The sequence below is a fragment of the Anas acuta genome, chromosome 31, assembly GCF_963932015.1.
Source record: "Anas acuta chromosome 31, bAnaAcu1.1, whole genome shotgun sequence".
Lineage (NCBI taxonomy): Eukaryota > Metazoa > Chordata > Aves > Anseriformes > Anatidae > Anas > Anas acuta.
Window position 1 is genome coordinate 1,453,822 of NC_089009.1, and position 15,140 is coordinate 1,468,961.

General features: G+C 47.6%; 2 protein-coding genes and 1 long non-coding RNA gene across 13 annotated transcripts in view; 1 reads left to right on the forward strand and 2 right to left on the reverse strand.

Moving 5' to 3' along the window:
• The window catches only part of LOC137846260 (killer cell lectin-like receptor subfamily B member 1C), a 56,392-nt gene extending 44,632 nt beyond the window's left edge, over positions 1–11,760 (forward strand). For 2 of the 3 annotated variants that reach the window (XM_068664125.1, XM_068664126.1), the window contains 2 exons: positions 63–181; positions 562–850. In XM_068664125.1, the coding sequence (XP_068520226.1) occupies positions 63–181; positions 562–757 (315 nt within the window). In that variant the 3' untranslated portion in view covers positions 758–850. Of the gene's footprint in view, positions 1–62; positions 182–561; positions 851–11,100 lie in introns of those variants that run through there. The other variant, XM_068664124.1, reaches the window with a different exon arrangement.
• The window catches only part of LOC137846297 (C-type lectin domain family 2 member B-like), a 153,495-nt gene that overhangs the window by 108,918 nt on the left and 29,437 nt on the right, over positions 1–15,140 (reverse strand). For 4 of the 9 annotated variants that reach the window (XM_068664221.1, XM_068664216.1, XM_068664215.1 and 1 more), the window contains exon 2: positions 14,058–14,220. In XM_068664221.1, coding sequence (XP_068520322.1) covers positions 14,058–14,145 — 88 coding nt within the window. In that variant the 5' untranslated portion in view covers positions 14,146–14,220. Of the gene's footprint in view, positions 1–855; positions 1,232–1,382; positions 1,671–11,891; positions 12,395–12,690; positions 12,795–13,183; positions 13,366–13,692; positions 13,804–14,057; positions 14,245–15,140 lie in introns of those variants that run through there. The other 5 variants (XR_011090439.1, XM_068664198.1, XM_068664199.1 and 2 more) reach the window with 5 other exon arrangements.
• Positions 3,951–4,356, reverse strand: LOC137846183 (uncharacterized). Its single transcript, XR_011090415.1, has 2 exons — positions 4,067–4,356; positions 3,951–4,036 (listed from the first exon to the last, which is right to left on the reverse strand). It is a non-coding gene; the product is annotated as an uncharacterized lncRNA (long non-coding RNA).

Genomic DNA, 15,140 nt, shown 5'->3' on the forward strand with positions numbered 1-15,140 from the left:
GCACCCCAACGAGCCTCTTGTTGAAGGCCTTTGGAAGCCACCACTCCTCTCCCATTTCCCAGGAGCACTTAAATGAGGGGATCCAGCAGGACAGCAAGGACAAGCTAATTGTGTGGATCGGATTAAAGGCATCCAACAACATATGGAAATGGGTGGACAACTCCTCCTTTGATGCCACCATGTGAGTACAGCTGCAACCTGCGGTGTGCGGAGCAGCTTTGCTCCACTTCTGCCCCAATATCTTCAACATTTGGTATCTGCGACAGCTTTTTAAACCCCCCGAATGGCTTTACAGCCCAATAGTTGGCTGTACAAAGCACTGCAACCTAAGATCTCATCACACCTATGCAGCCAACGTGGTTTTAACACCCTGGGCATGCTCCAGTGGAGGAAAGGGCCAGATGGTAGTGCAAGCACAGCAATCTGCACGCGCATCTGGGCAATCCCACAGCGAGAAGCCATCTGGAGCCGAGTGAGACAGGCTGGGAGAGAAGCTCCCATTGCCCCCTAACCCAAGAGCAAAAGGAGCTGCTTTTGGGTGCTGACGGTTTTGGTTTGCAGGTTCGGTTCCCTTCAGAATGTGGAGAACGGCTGCGCAACATTGAAAGACAAGAAGGTGGAGGTCAACAGCTGTAGGAGCGACCAGAAGTGGGTTTGCCAGACAGAAGCCTTCCATCTCCTTTCAAAGACTGCAGGAGACAGAGAGCTGTATGGTGCCCACCCCGAAAAGCCCATCCTGCAGGATGCTTGCTGCTAATATTTGGGGTGAAGCCAACCCTCCTTGTTACAGCTCTGCGAGGACTTTCGGGGTTTGAAGCCAACCAATCACAGCTGAGACTATCAGTGAAATTAGCATGTTTTTTTTTTTGTTTTTTTTTTTTTTTATTAAAAAAGCATACCTATATGTACATACAGACTGTATCTGTTCCATTCTTGCTTTGTCCTCCTTCCAACAGGAAATGTATAGTAAAAAAAATGCATAATTCCATAGCACATCAGATTTGTAGGTTACAGATCTATTATTACAAACATACAGGTTTACAAAAATTCATGCCATGTGACTAAGAGCACAGATAAAATGCTTCTTAAACCCAAATAGGCTTGCTGCAGTGACTGCTTCCCTGGGGAGCCTGCTCCAGTGTGCAACCACCCTCTTGATGAAGAACCTCTTCCTAATGGCCAGCCTGAACTTCCCCTGCCTCAGCTTGACACCATTCCGCAGGTCCTACGTCTCATACGTCTTCCCCTCTGGGCCCTTCACCAGCTCTGTGGCTCTTCTCTGGACACTCTCCAACACTTTAATGTCCTTTTTGTGCTGTGGTGCACAAAACTGCACACAGTACTCAAAGGGGAGGCCAGCCCAGTGCAGAGTAGAGCGGGACAATCAACTCCCTCCACTGATTAGTGGGATAGTGCTTGATGCACCCCAGGGTATGGTTGGCCCTCCTGGCTGCCAGGGTACACTGATGGCTCATACTCATTCACCTTGCTATCAGCTAAAACTCCCAGATCCCTCTCGTCACTGGACAGTACAGAAATTGACTGAGCCTCCAAGAATCTGAGCAGAAAGGAAATTCTAATAATGTTGCTGCAAAGAAGCAGATTTAAGTAAGTTTTTACCAGCTTTTGTGCTAGTTTTGGCACAAGCATTATGTTTATGGGATCTTTTACTTGGGGTAAATCTTTTGCCTCCACTCGACGTAGTAAGTCCACACATGGACTTACCCTAAGAGCAGTGTGTCTACTCCTGGTGTCTTATGTCTTGCTTGTGCTGCAATTCAGTGAACGAGAGGAGCAGCTGCTGCAGAAGCAGGGAGTGTTACTTAAGAGCGAGGGGAGGGGTATTGCTCAGCCTGTGATCTTGTGCAAGATCTTGTGGTCTTGCAGAACAGTGGCAGTAGGAACGCGTCTCTTGACCGATATGTGCAAAGTGACTCAAACCTCACTGGCTGCCACTTGAACAGAGGTTATAAATGTTTGCCTGTTAGCAAAAGGCAAAGGAAAGCAATCCTCTGTTACTTTTATTGAAGAAAGCTAGTGGGAGGAGTTTAAGGCCCCCGGGAGGGAGTAATGCTGCATGTACTGCAGTAGTGCTGAAAGCACCAATACAACATTTTATTGTCTGAGCTGGCTTACAAAGATTTGCATGCAAAGTGAGGGGCCACGGTAATATGCCTTTGACTCACCTCTTCCTAGGGCAAAACTGAAGTTTTCAAGGATGTTTGAGGTCTGGTTTGCCACTCAAAATATACATTTGTCCCCTCAAAATAGGATTATCTTTTTGTTTGTTTGTTTGTTTTCTTGTGGGTGCAGAGGGCAAAGGGGAGAAGAGGTGAGGACGACTCCCAGGAGATCAAGATTATTTTTCCCCTTGGGATGGGCAAACACACGGCTGGGGGCTCAGAAAGGGGAGCCTGTTTCCATCTGTTCTGGGTTTACTTGGCAAGGTTTCGGTAGCAGGACTCCACGTCCCAAAGGACATCAAGCCCCATACGATGCAGCCTAGTCTCTGCACACTTGGGAAGCCTGAAGGACCCTGCCAGGAGCATGAGGGATGGATCTGATGGGGAAAGATGCTCGGGAGGGGAGGGAAGGGAGGATGAAACCACCTGGGTTGCAAGAGTTTATTACTTCCAGCCAGCTGCTGTTGGGCATGATAATTTGCACAGTGTGAATCTTTAGAGAACCTTTTTTCTTTAAGCAAATCTTTTCCTTTGACCCCAAAGAGCTAAAAATAAATGGGAGGCTGCTGCCAAGTGCTGTTCTAAGAGAGAAAACCACCAGCTTTCTGGTACACAGCATCTGATTTCTGCCCGTTTATTTCTGGCTGTCCAGCCCAGAAGTAGCTGTGTTTTCCTCTGTCCTCTTTACATTGTTTTACCCTGAGACAGAGAGGCACCAGCAGTGCCAAATAATGTAAGTAACCTTTTTTTTCTTTTTTTTCTTTTCTTTTTTTTTTTTTTTTTTTTACTGATGCTGGTGGGGGCAGAGCATGGTTGTTTTGTTCCCGTGACTTGGAGGCAGCTAGGAGCACCCCACGCTGTAAAAGAAAAAATCAAAAACAAAAACAAACAAACAACAAAAAAAAAACACTGTAGGCAGACTGTGCTGCCATCCTCTGGAAATGTTTTGCATTTTTTAGCAACAGGGTTCAAAGTCCACTCGGCTCTGTGGCAATGCCGCATCTTAGCATGGAGTCGAAAAGCCTCCAGCTGGTCCATAGAGGGTCTGTTATAGACTGAACCAGGATGAGGAGACTGATGAGGAATTCTACAGGCAGCTGACAAAAATTGCAAAATTGTCAGCGCTTGTTCTTGTGGGGGACTGCAACTTCCCAGACATATCCTGGAAACACAACACAGCCCAGAGAAAGAAATCTAGGAGGTTTCTGGAGAGCGTGGAAGATAGCTTCCTGACGCAGCTGGTTAGTGAACCTACCAAGGGTGGTGCCCCACTAGACCTTCTCTTCACAAACAGAGAAGGAACATTCAGTGCTGGGGGACATACTGCGAAATAGTGTTTTCAAAGAAGTTTTAGGATTGAATTTGGCGGGGGGATAAACAGTGGTAATACGAGTGGGCTGCAGGTACCCCAGACTCCGTACGACAAAGTCTGGCTTGGCTTCAGATTTGGCTTGCACACTGGGGAGCCTGCTCCAGTGTGCAACCACCCTCTCGGTGGAGAACCTCTTTGTGATGTCCAGCCTCAACTTCCCCTGCCTCAGCTTAACGCCATTCCTGCACGTCCTATCACTGGTGATTACGGAGAACAGGTCACCTGCCTCTCCACTCTGCCTCATGAGGAAGTTGTAGACTGCGATGAGAGCTGCACACAGTACTCGAGGTGAAGCTGTACCAGCACAGAGTAGAGCAGGACAATCACTTCCCTCGACCGACTAGCGATGCTACTAGCTTGTACCCAGGTGTCATCCCTCTTCCCTCTCGTCTGCCTTTCTGCTGCAGCTGCACACAGATTATTAATTCTACCGATTAATACTATTTTATGCTTCTTTTTAACTTTATTCTTCTTTAATTCCCTCCCAGGAGAAAAAAAAAAAACAAAAAACAAAAAAACAAAAAAAAAATCAAAGAAAGCAGCCAGCTGCCTTAGCTAGAAGATTAGAAGAAAGACTGGGAAAGCCCTCCCAAAGAAATAAACAGGAGAACAAAAAAGCGTGAAATGTCTTAAAATATCTTAAAACAAACAAACAAAACCACTAGGAGTTCTAAACATCTGTAAGAAATTTACATGCCGTATTTGGTCATAGAATCTTCAATAAAGCCAAATGAAAAGGAAGAATTTGGGCAATGTGGGTTTTTTTTGGCTCTAATCACAGAAACACATGAGTGGTGTGGAGCAGTGATCATGGGAACACACAGTTGGGGGCTCAGAAAAGGGAGCCTGTTTCCATCTGTTGTGGCTTTACTTGGCAAGATTTCGGTAGCAGGACTCCACATCCCAAAGGACATCGAGCCCCATACGATGCAGCTGACTCTCTGCACATTTGGGGAGCCTGAAGGACCCTGCCAGGAGCATAAGGGATGGACCTGATGGGGAAAAAAGTGCTGGGAGAAGGAGGATGAAACCATTTGGGCAGCAAAGAGTTAAATTTCCACAGTACTGAGCAAGAAAACCACAACTGTGTTCTGCTTCTGGAAACGGCAGAAGGGAGGCGGAGCATTTGTGGGCCCTTGTCTAGTTTCACTTCAGATATTCAAAGGATCAGTCATCCAGGCAAGAAAAGACCCCCAAAATGGAGGTCAATCCATCCCCCTACCACCAATGTCACCCACTAAACCATGTCCAACCTCTTCTTGAACACCCCCAGGGATGGTGACTCCACCACTTCCCTGGGCAAACCCTACCAGTGCTTGACATCTCTTTCTGAAAAGAAATGTCTCCTAATTTCCAACCTGAACCTCCCCTGGCACTACTTGAGGCTGTTATAAATGAGGTCTCAATTCAATCTGAATTTTGTAATATTTATAAAACAAATATTTCTAAAAGGTATAAAAGCTATAAAAGGTATAAAAGGCAAGTAAACAGCGCTGGGTGTGCGGGGAGTCTACGCTCCACCAACACGTACACACGAACATCAAACATTATAAATATACAGAACGTTGCTTTACATACTAAACCTGACTATGCCTATACATACGTACAATCAGGAAAGGTAACAAAAAATCCTTTAAGTTCCATGACTTACTAAAATCAAGTACACCTATACATATGTACAATCAGAAAAGGTAACAAACAATCCTCCAAGTTCCACAACTCAACAGTCTTCATTTTCCGCTCCTTTTCTTGGTTACTAACAAGTCTCCATATTCCATTCCTTTTGAACAATGTCTCCCTTTAAGTTGTCAAGCAACTCGGTCTTCAGGCCTTATGTATCCCGTTCTTCCCAGATGGAAGAAAAGCATATCCATCTCCTTTTCAAGGCCAATGAGGCCTGGGTCAAAAAGCACGTCAAGGTCAGCAGGGGGAGCAACAGCAAAAGCCTTTGATGGCAGTAGCAGTGGAGGGGCCCATGGCATAGCAGTCAGATCAATAAAGGAGCCCCCAGCTCCCTCACTATCTGGCAAACCACACGTTTGTGATTGTGGTCCCACAGGGCTCTTCAAGGACTCAGACACTGCTCACCAGGTGCCCAGCAATCCCACTGCAACCTTGCCACTTTTAGTTGCAGAGTCCCACACCTTGACTTCAATTTGGTCCCATATTTCAGGCTCATAAACTGTCCGATTGTTAAGAAGGAGAATAAGCTGTAAGGTTACCAGGACAGTCTTTGTTCCTAAGGACGTATGATTCCCCATAATGCGCAACTTTTTACCAGTGAGAGGCAGTTGTGTGCACAGGTCCGCTTCTCTCAGATTGAGTTTCTCTCCAGCACTGGTGCGCCCATTTCCAGCGACTTTCTGTACTTGCTTCTCTGAGCAGTTTGCTGAGTCTGGCCGAACCCATCTTCATGAGGCAATCAGTGTGCCTGTTCCCGTCCCAGTCTCCATTCTACCAGCCTGTTCCTCTTTACTTCTTTTTCCTGCTTCTTTATTGATGTAACTTCATTGTGCTGCCTTCTTTTTTATCTTGAGGGCAGGCTCCCCTCTTATACCCTTCTCCCCACAGCAGTTCTTTTCAAAACAACTTTTCATTGGTCAAACAACTTTGCATATAACAACAGCAAACACCCAGAAACATCCATGCCTTAACAGCCGGAGAACAAGAGAACCATCTGGAGAACAAGAAACCTGAGACTGCATGGAGTCTCCTGAATCACCCTTCTTTGTTCCCTCTAAACTCTTTTACATTCCTGATGGCCTCATCATTAAGAGTCTAATGTTATCTCAACCACGGGGCTTTCCGACCCCCATGGCCACATTCCCAAATCTCCCCCTTCTTTATTAATATCAACCATTGTCTCAACACGAATTACCACTCCATATATAAGAGGGGCATTGAATGGCCGTGAGCTGTGGCAGGAAGCTCTGGCCCCGCCACTGGTTTGCACTTCACCGGTGCAGCTCTGAGCATTTTGGTTTCCTGTCCTCCGGACTCCATCGTGTCCCCTCCACCTGCTGTGTGTCCTCCTGCCATGGAGGATGAGGATGGATACATGGCCTTGGACAGGCGATGCAAGCAGGGTGCTGCGGAGAGGCCGGGACCCCTCCGGGACACAGTTAGCGGGGTCTGGTCCTCCATCCCCACCATGGGTTTGTGGTGGCGAGAGGATACCCCGGGTGGCAATTGTTTGGCAGGGCAAGAGGCGGGGTGGTGCAGCTCTTGGGGTCCCAGAGAGTCGCTCAAGCTGGGGAAACTGCAAGGGGACTTGAGGTGATGTTTGCCTTTGATAAGCTCAGTATCATGGAACAAAAATGGTTTTGAACCAGAAGTGGGAACAAGGGCAAGGACAGGAAATGCCACAGAGGTGGTTCCATTTCTCCGTGAGGGCTGGAGATAGATGAAGTGTGAGAAAAGAGAGAGAAAGGAAGCATTTTTGGGACCTCTGCTCTATGGAACCCGCTTGCACGGCAAAGTGCTTGGCAGTGCACACCCATTTTCTAGAATCATAACGTTGGTCAGTGGTACACCTCAGGAGGTATATTTCTGTAGCAGCATACTAAAGGGGAATAGGCAAAATGGGCAATAAGGGTCCCAGGGGAAAAGGGGATGTCCCTGGGACAGTGCCTACTGAGAGTCCTTTAGGAAGAATGCTAAGGAATTGGTTGCAGCAAGGTTTGTAGCTCTGGGGGAGCATGGAGGGATGGGGGGAGCATGCAGGGCTGATGCGTGTCTTTTGAAGGCACCTGCACTTGTTTGAGGACCTCCAGATGGATTTAGAGGTGGCTGCATGGTAAAATTCAGAGTCTCTCCTCCCCCCACCCAAAAAACCTGGCCAGTGCTCATCCCACCAATGCCCCACCAGAGCCAGATCTTGCTTTCCCCCAGCATTACCCCATTTATATCGTTTTTCTTCATCTCTGGGAAGAACTTCTTCAAACAGGAAGTTTTTGTAACCAGGCTATCCAAACTAAATGTCTTGCAATTAAGTTATCTGGATGCAGATTTTTACATAAAAGAGGAAAAAAAATAATATATATATATTTATTTATTTTTAAGTTTTGCAAGCTATGGTCAGGATGCAGGCAGAGTCTTTGTGCAGCCTTTTTTTAATTAGTGGTGGTGGTGGTGATGTGGTTTTTTTTGACACCTTTTTTTTGTCACCATGAAGGAAGAGAAATGTAAAAATGGTCCTGCCTCTGCTCACCACAGAAAACTGAGTGCAAAACTTTCCATGAGGTCAATGACATCTGAAGGCAGAGTAACAACAAACAGCAAAATGGACTGGTGGTGCATTTTCCCCAGTCCTAGGAAGTGTCAGCTGCTCCATGCAGCAGAGGCTAGGTCACACTGGCATGAGAAAATGAAATTAAACATCAAGATAATGCATATGTAAATTTGCTGCAGAAAATAAGCAAGGGAAAAAAAAAAAAAAAAACTCTTTCCCTCTTCTGGTGCAAAAGTTACAGGATAAATTACTTGGCATGGAAGAAAAAGCAACAAATTGCAATCAAAACCATCCCCTTCCAGCTTTTGGGTTACATGCAATGGATGTACAAGCCATATTCCAGGGAAGACACACCAAATACCACCTTTCTCCTCCTTCCCCGACTACCTGCTGGTATGCATTGGCCTGTCCCCATTAAAAAAAAATATATATATATATATTGAAGGGCTTTTATTTTGTCTTTTGTCACCTCTCTACTCTCCTGGTAGCTCAGCACCGCAGTGCTTGCTGTGGTCACTAAAGACAAAAGGTGTTTTCTGCACCTCCAGAGGTGCGACCTCCTCCTGCCTCAAAGCTGTCTGCCTACCTGCCATCCTTCGACTGAAAGGGACCACCATCTCTGGAGGTCTTTAAAAGACATTTAGATGTTGAGCTTAGGGATATGGTTTAGTGAAGGACTTGTTAGTTTTAGGTCAGAGGTTGGACTAGGTGATCTGGAAGGTCTCTTCCAACCTAGATGATTCTGTGAAAGGAAAGTCTGTAGCATATATCTATTTTTCTATAAAAGAAAAAAAAAAAAAAAAAAAAAAGAAGAAGACTAAAAAAAGCCATTTCCTGGTGCTGGACGCAGGCGCAAGAAGGTTGGTCATAACGCAAAGGTTGCCCGGGGACGTTGTCACTCCTGGGACGCTTCTGTGGGCGGGCAAGCTGACCATGGCTGGCGAAATTATTTACACCGATTTAAGGCAGCCCAGAGGGGGCTCTTCACCTGTTGAGAGGCGTCACAGTAAGTGCAAATTTGGGTGGTGGGTGCTCATGGCGAGCTTCCTTTCCTCCAGGAAGAGCTGGTGCTTTGGTCCACTTGTGTCTTGGCCAAGAAACATGGCCAACTGCCAGTTGGGTTGTGGGATAGATCCCGATTTGTGAGGGCAAAGAAAGGAAGGAAGGAAAGAAGGAAGGACGGGGGAGAAGGAAGCTTGCAAACAGCCAGAGCTTCAACGATTTCACTGCTGGGGCTGCTCTCCCCACAGCAAAAATCAGCCCCGACATAAGGCAATAGAAGTTCAAGCTTGGCGAAACGTGCCCAGGACCCTGGTGGAGAGGAGCTGTGGAGGGACCCAAGTCCCACCGGCTACCACCTGCTCTAAATGAGGCCAATTTCCCAAGAGTTTGGGTCTGTCCCCGCATCCCCTCCAAGCTTCTGGAGGCTTTGCTCCAGCCAAAGCTGCACAACGGTGAGCAGCAGGACCCACACAAGGAGGGTCCTGGGGTGGGAGATGCAAAGAGAAGGTTGTGATCGTTGGGTTTTCACTTTTTTTTGTGTGTGTGTGGAGGTAGCAAAGCGTCTGTCAACTTCTGCTCAAACAGAGGGGCTTTATTTTATTTTATTTTATTTTATTTTATTTTATTTTATTTTATTTTATTTTATTTTATTTTATTTTATTTTATTTTATTTTATTTTATTTTATTTTATTTCATTTTATTTCATTTCATTTCATTTCATTGTATTTTCATTGTAATTTACAAGAAAGCACTTTCTGAACAAAACTACGGACTCTTTCAGCTCCTGCCTTGTGCCCACGGTGGCACGGAGTCTTTCTGAAGCTGAGTGGGCTGGGCTACCTGGTGCTGCTGGTGCTGGTGACGGTGCTCAGTGTGCAGGGTAAGTAAAACCCACTCGAAAACACATCTAAAACCCAAGCAATCACAAGGGAAAGTGTACTTTGTTGTTTTTGTTTTTTTTTTTTTCTTCGCAAAGGGGAGGACAGGGTTTTATCCCAGGAACCATGTAGATGCCACGGGACGCATCCAACAAGAGTAAATCCCCTCTCAAAACAAACAAACAAATAAAACAACAACAAAAACACAGAAAAACATACACAAAAGAAAAGGCTTTTAAAGCAAGGGTGGTGGACACAAGCAACATTTTTATGCTATACCAATAGTTAGGTGCAATCATGACCAGAAAAAGAGTTTGCAAAATAGATCTGGAAACCCAACTCAGCCCTGCTCGGTTTTCACGGTGAAGCACACAAACAGCTTCAGTCTCACCCCAAAATTTTACCTCCAAGTTTTTCAGAAGACGCCGACACCTCCCAACGCTCTGCAGAACAAGAGTGAGGCCAGGGGAAGGAGCAGGACGGAGGTGTGTGTGGCTCCCTCCCTGCTGCGCTACTTCTGCCGCTGGAACGGCTCCGCAGGTAACCCTTTCCCCGGGGGGGTCCTTGGGGTGCAGTGGGTGTCGCCAGGGGGCTGCAAGCCCGGCTCGGTGTCAATGAGCATGGCGAGGAAGAGCTCGTTTTGCTGATCATCTCCATCCTCTGTGGGCCGCTGGGAGGAGGAGGCACCTCTCCACCTTCCCCGTGCTCTCCCCACCGTGTGCTCCTTGCGGTGGATGGGTGGGAAAAGCGGGCAGGAAAAATTTGGGAGGGGAGAGAGCTCCCTCCCCAGTGCCTCTGGGCTGGTTTGAGCGAGACCTCGAGCACTTTTAGGGGTGTCTCACGGCTCTGTCTCCTCTCCAGGCCACGGGGGCTGCAAGCTGTGCCCCCAGTCTTGGCAGCTTTTTGGGGACCAGTGCTACCAGTTTCCCAAGTCGACTGGGACTTGGATGGATGGTGAAAAAGACTGCGAAAGTCAGGGGTCCCATCTGGCCGTGCTCCGAAACACCGTCGATATGGTAAGTGCAGAGTGGAGAAGGCTTGAAAAGGACCCAAAAGTCCTGGGTTTTGGTGGGTAGAGAGGCAAAAACTGCCCCAGAGCTTCTAGTTGGTGGCAGGAGTCTTGGTAGCTCCAAGCAACCACGTGCTACGAGGTGGAAACAGGGCTGAATCTCTTCCTAAATGGCTTTGGAGGCCCCTTCCCACCTTTGGCACGGAAGGAAAGAAGGACACAGAGCTCGGGGGGAGCCTCCGGTGTCTCAGGCTCTGAATTTAAGCTCTTTCACCCACTAAGCGAGGTAGCACCCATGGCACAGGTCATGGTTAAGGCCCGTCTCTTTGAGGATGAACCAAATGGGTTCAAAAAGCCAGCTTTGCACCCCAACAAGCCTCTTGCTGAAGGCCCCTGGAAGCCACCACTCCTCTCCCATTCACCAGGAGCACTTAAGTGAGATCATCCGCCAGGACAAGTTAACGGTGTGGATCGGATTAAAGGCATCCAACAACACATGGAAATGGGTGGACAACTCCTCCTTCGATGCCACCATGTGAGTACAGCTGCAACCCATGATGTGCAGAGAAGCTTTGCTCCACTTCAACCCCAAAATCAGTATTTGGTGTCCACATCAGCTTTGTAATCCCCCAGAAAGGCTTTATAGCCCAAAAGTTGGCTGTACGGAGCACTGCAACCTAAGATCTCATCACACATATGCAGCCAATGTGGTTTTGATGCCCTGGGCATGCTCCAGTGGAGGAAGGAGCCAGATGGTAGTGCAAGCACAGCAATCTGCACGCGCATCTGGGCAAGCTCGCAGGAAGAAGCCTCCTGGAGCCCAGTGAGACAGGCTGGGGGAGAAGCTCCCGTTGCCCACTCTCCCAAGAGAGAAAGGAGCTGATTTTGGGTGCTGATGGTTTTGGTTTGCAGGTTCGGTTCCCTTCCAAATGTGGAGAACGGCTGCGTGACCTTTGTAGAGAAGAGGCTGGAATACGATGGCTGTGGGACCAACCACAAGTGGGTTTGCCAGACAGAACCCTTCCATCTCCTTTCAAAGACTGCAGGAGATGGAGATTTGTTCAGTGCCTGCCCTGAAAAGCCCATCCCGCAGGACACTTGCTGCTAATATTTGGGGTGAAAACAACCCTCCTTGTTACGGCTCTGCGAGGAATTTTGGAGTTTGAACCCAACCAAGCACAGCCAAGAGTAGTAGTGTAGGCTGTTTCTTTTGGCATACAGTTTATATTTTTTTATTAAAAAATCCATCCAAATATGTACAAACAGATTGTATCTGTTCCAATCTTACCTTGTCCTCCTTCCAATGGGAAGTGCAAAGTCTAATAGCATAATAGCATAATTCCACAGCACATCAGATTTACAGGTTTCAAATTCATTACTACAAACATGCTGTTTGCTGCAGAAGCAGAGAGAGAAACAGCGATGTTGCTGACTTGAGTACAAAAGATTGACAGAGCCTTCATAGAAGAGCCTGAGCAGAAAGGAAACTCAGCAATACTGTTGTGGCAAAGAAGCAGACCTAAATAAGATTTACTATTTTTTTGTCACTATCATGAGTTTTATGTTTATGGGATCTTTTACTCAGGGTAAATCTTTTGCCTCCAGAGGACGTAGTCGTTGGGCCTGCTGCAGATCCAATATTTCTCCGTGTGGCAGAAGGCTGAGCTGATCATCTCCTGGTTTATGTACGCACAAGGGCCGCCTCTCCACACCTCAAACCTGCAATGCAAACACACTCAGGAGTGAGCAAAAAAAGAAAGTAGGAAAACTACCCTAAGAACGGGAAGAAAACCTGGGGTTTCCTCTCCTGGGAACATTGGAAGGGGCAGCGTTCGATGTTTAACAGGGGTTCAGAGCGCAGCATCCTTGGTCCGCACCAAGCCTCCCGTAGAGAACCAGTGGTGTGGTGGCAGGAGAAGGTCCCCGTCCCAAACGAGGCCATCCCAGACCCTATAAGAACTCCTGGCCTAATTCCCAACCCAAAGCACCCAACCCCAGCAGGCGGAGGGACTGACCAGTTGTTGAAGGCTGTGCCATTGGTCCAGCTCCACTGGCCATTGACATCCTTGTGCAGCCCGAACCAGTGGTTTCCGTGGCCCTTGCAGCGCCTGATGAAAGCCTTTAGAGAAAAAGCAAACAAATAAACAAACAACAACAACAAAAAAATGCGTTTTAGGCGATCCTGTCTTCCTAAAACACAGCTCAGAAAAGTTCTGCCTCCAGCCTGCAGAGCACCTTGCAATAGGAAGGTGATTAGATTCTACAATTCTACAGTTTCACAGAAAAAGGAAGCCCCTTGAGGGCAAAGCTCAGGACAGCACCCATGCGAGGGAGTTTTGGAGAAAATAATGTGATATTGCTCATCCCCCAGCCCAGGCTGGTGCTTTCCCCAGGGCATCTTCTTCTGGCTTTGTCAGTGGGTGATATTTGGGGGAAAATGGGTTTTTGGACTGTTCCCACACATTTTCCATGCCAGAGCTGGCACTGGGGCTCATGCCCAGTTCTCACCAGTTCCTCCTGGCTGTCTATGGGGGTCAGGGAGGCTTCCATGGCCTTGCAGTTCTCCAAGCTGGTTTTCCAGTTGCTTTCATTCTCTGAGAAATAGTAGCACTTGCTTTGGAAGCCGATCCACGTGTCTGGGCACACGTGGGAGAATTGGGGATGTGATGAGCGAGACTGCTGCTGCACAACTGTAAAAGGAGAAAACCGAGCAGGTGAGATGCATGGATAGCCACCAAAAAAAAAAGAAAAGTCAGAAAAATAACTGTTTTTTAATTACATGTATTCACCTACAGCACATGTAGGGGGACAGGGATGTGCCAAGATGGGGCACCCGCTTGGAAAGGCTGAGTAGAGCCTGGTTGAGGGGACAAAAGCGGGTGCCCCATGAAGCAGGCTCAGTGCTATGCTTGGGGGGCTTCTCATCCTGCTGGGAAAACCCTGGAATTCCCCACACCATCCCTGAAACAGCTCCCTGGCCCATCTCCCTGCCCTGGGGATGCTCCAGTGGGACTCACCAGCCAAGACCACCAGCAGAACGAGGACAAGGACACTCAGCACCACACACAGCGGAGCCAGGAGCTGTTGTACACGATGACATTTCCTTCCCATCCCATGGGGGCTGGCGCCTGGTGGAGAAGAGAGCAGGAGATGTGGGCTTGGTCTTTCCACCCCGTATTTGCCCTTTTTCTGCTGGATCCACGGTTGATCCTATAGCCCTCCCTCTTGGGATAGGAGCTCCCTTCTTTGACGTCCTCCAGGTGATTAAGAGGTGGCTACATGGTAAAATTCAGAGTCTGTCCTCCCCCACCAAAACACCCTGGCTGGTGCCCATCCCACCAGTGCCCCACTGGAGCCAGATCTCGCCTTCTCCCAGCATTACCCCATTTATATTGATTTTCTTCATCTCTTGGAGGGTTCAGTACTTCTTCTTGGTCGGGGTGAGTTTTTTCTTGGGCTCCTTTCCCCATGGCTGGCAAGGAAATGTCGGGTCTCACTGATCACATCCACACATCCAGTCCTCTCACAGCAACTGGCTGACCACGCTGCGATAGCAAGGAGAGGGTTGAGTGTTGGGGGGCCAGCAAAGCCCCCCGGTTCTGAGGACTTGTGGGGATCTGGAGGGGACATGGGGAAACCGTGGTTGGGGAGAGGGCTTGTGGTCTGCTGGAGGGGAATGGAGTAAGAGTGGAAGGATGGGAGAAAAGGAGAAGGAGAAAGAAGAAAAAAAAAAGATGAAGAAAGAGAAGTAAAGAAGAGAAAGAAAAGGAGAAAGAGAAAGAGAAAGAGAAAGAGAAAGAGAAAGAGAAAAGAGAAAGACAGAAGTTTATATTGACTTGAAATACTAAAAGAAATTAAGTGTACTGCCTATCAGAGTTCAAAGCTGAAAGGGAGTTGAGCTGAAAAAAAAAAAAAAAAAAAAAAAGTAAGAAAGGAAGGAAGGAAATAAGCCAGCATCTGTTTGTGCTGACATTCTTGGTTTGCAGCCATCTATTGTCTCAGTTCTCCATTTCAGTACTTCCTGAGTACAGAACAGCATGCTGGCTGCTGTTTAAACAAAGCAGCTTGTGCAACAGATCTTGGCACTGTTGTTGGAAAATAATCACCAAGGAAGGGCTTTGTCCAATAAAGGATAAGGGGTTTGTTATAAAACCAAATGTCTGGGAATAAGCTCCTAAGGAGGAGAAAGGTTTTGGTTTTGAAGGAATACAGCAGCACACAGGAAAACTTGCAGGAGGAACATTCAGTGCTGGGGGACATACTGCGAAATAGTGTTTTGAAAGAAGTTTTAGGATTGAATTTGGTGGGGGGGATAAATGGTGGTAATACGAGTGGGCTGCAGGTACCCCAGACTCCATACAACAAAGCCTGGCTTGGCTTCAGATTTGACTTGCACACTGGGGAGCCTCTCGGTGGAGAACCTCTTCCTGATGTCCAGCCTCAACTTCCCCTGCCTCAGCTTAAT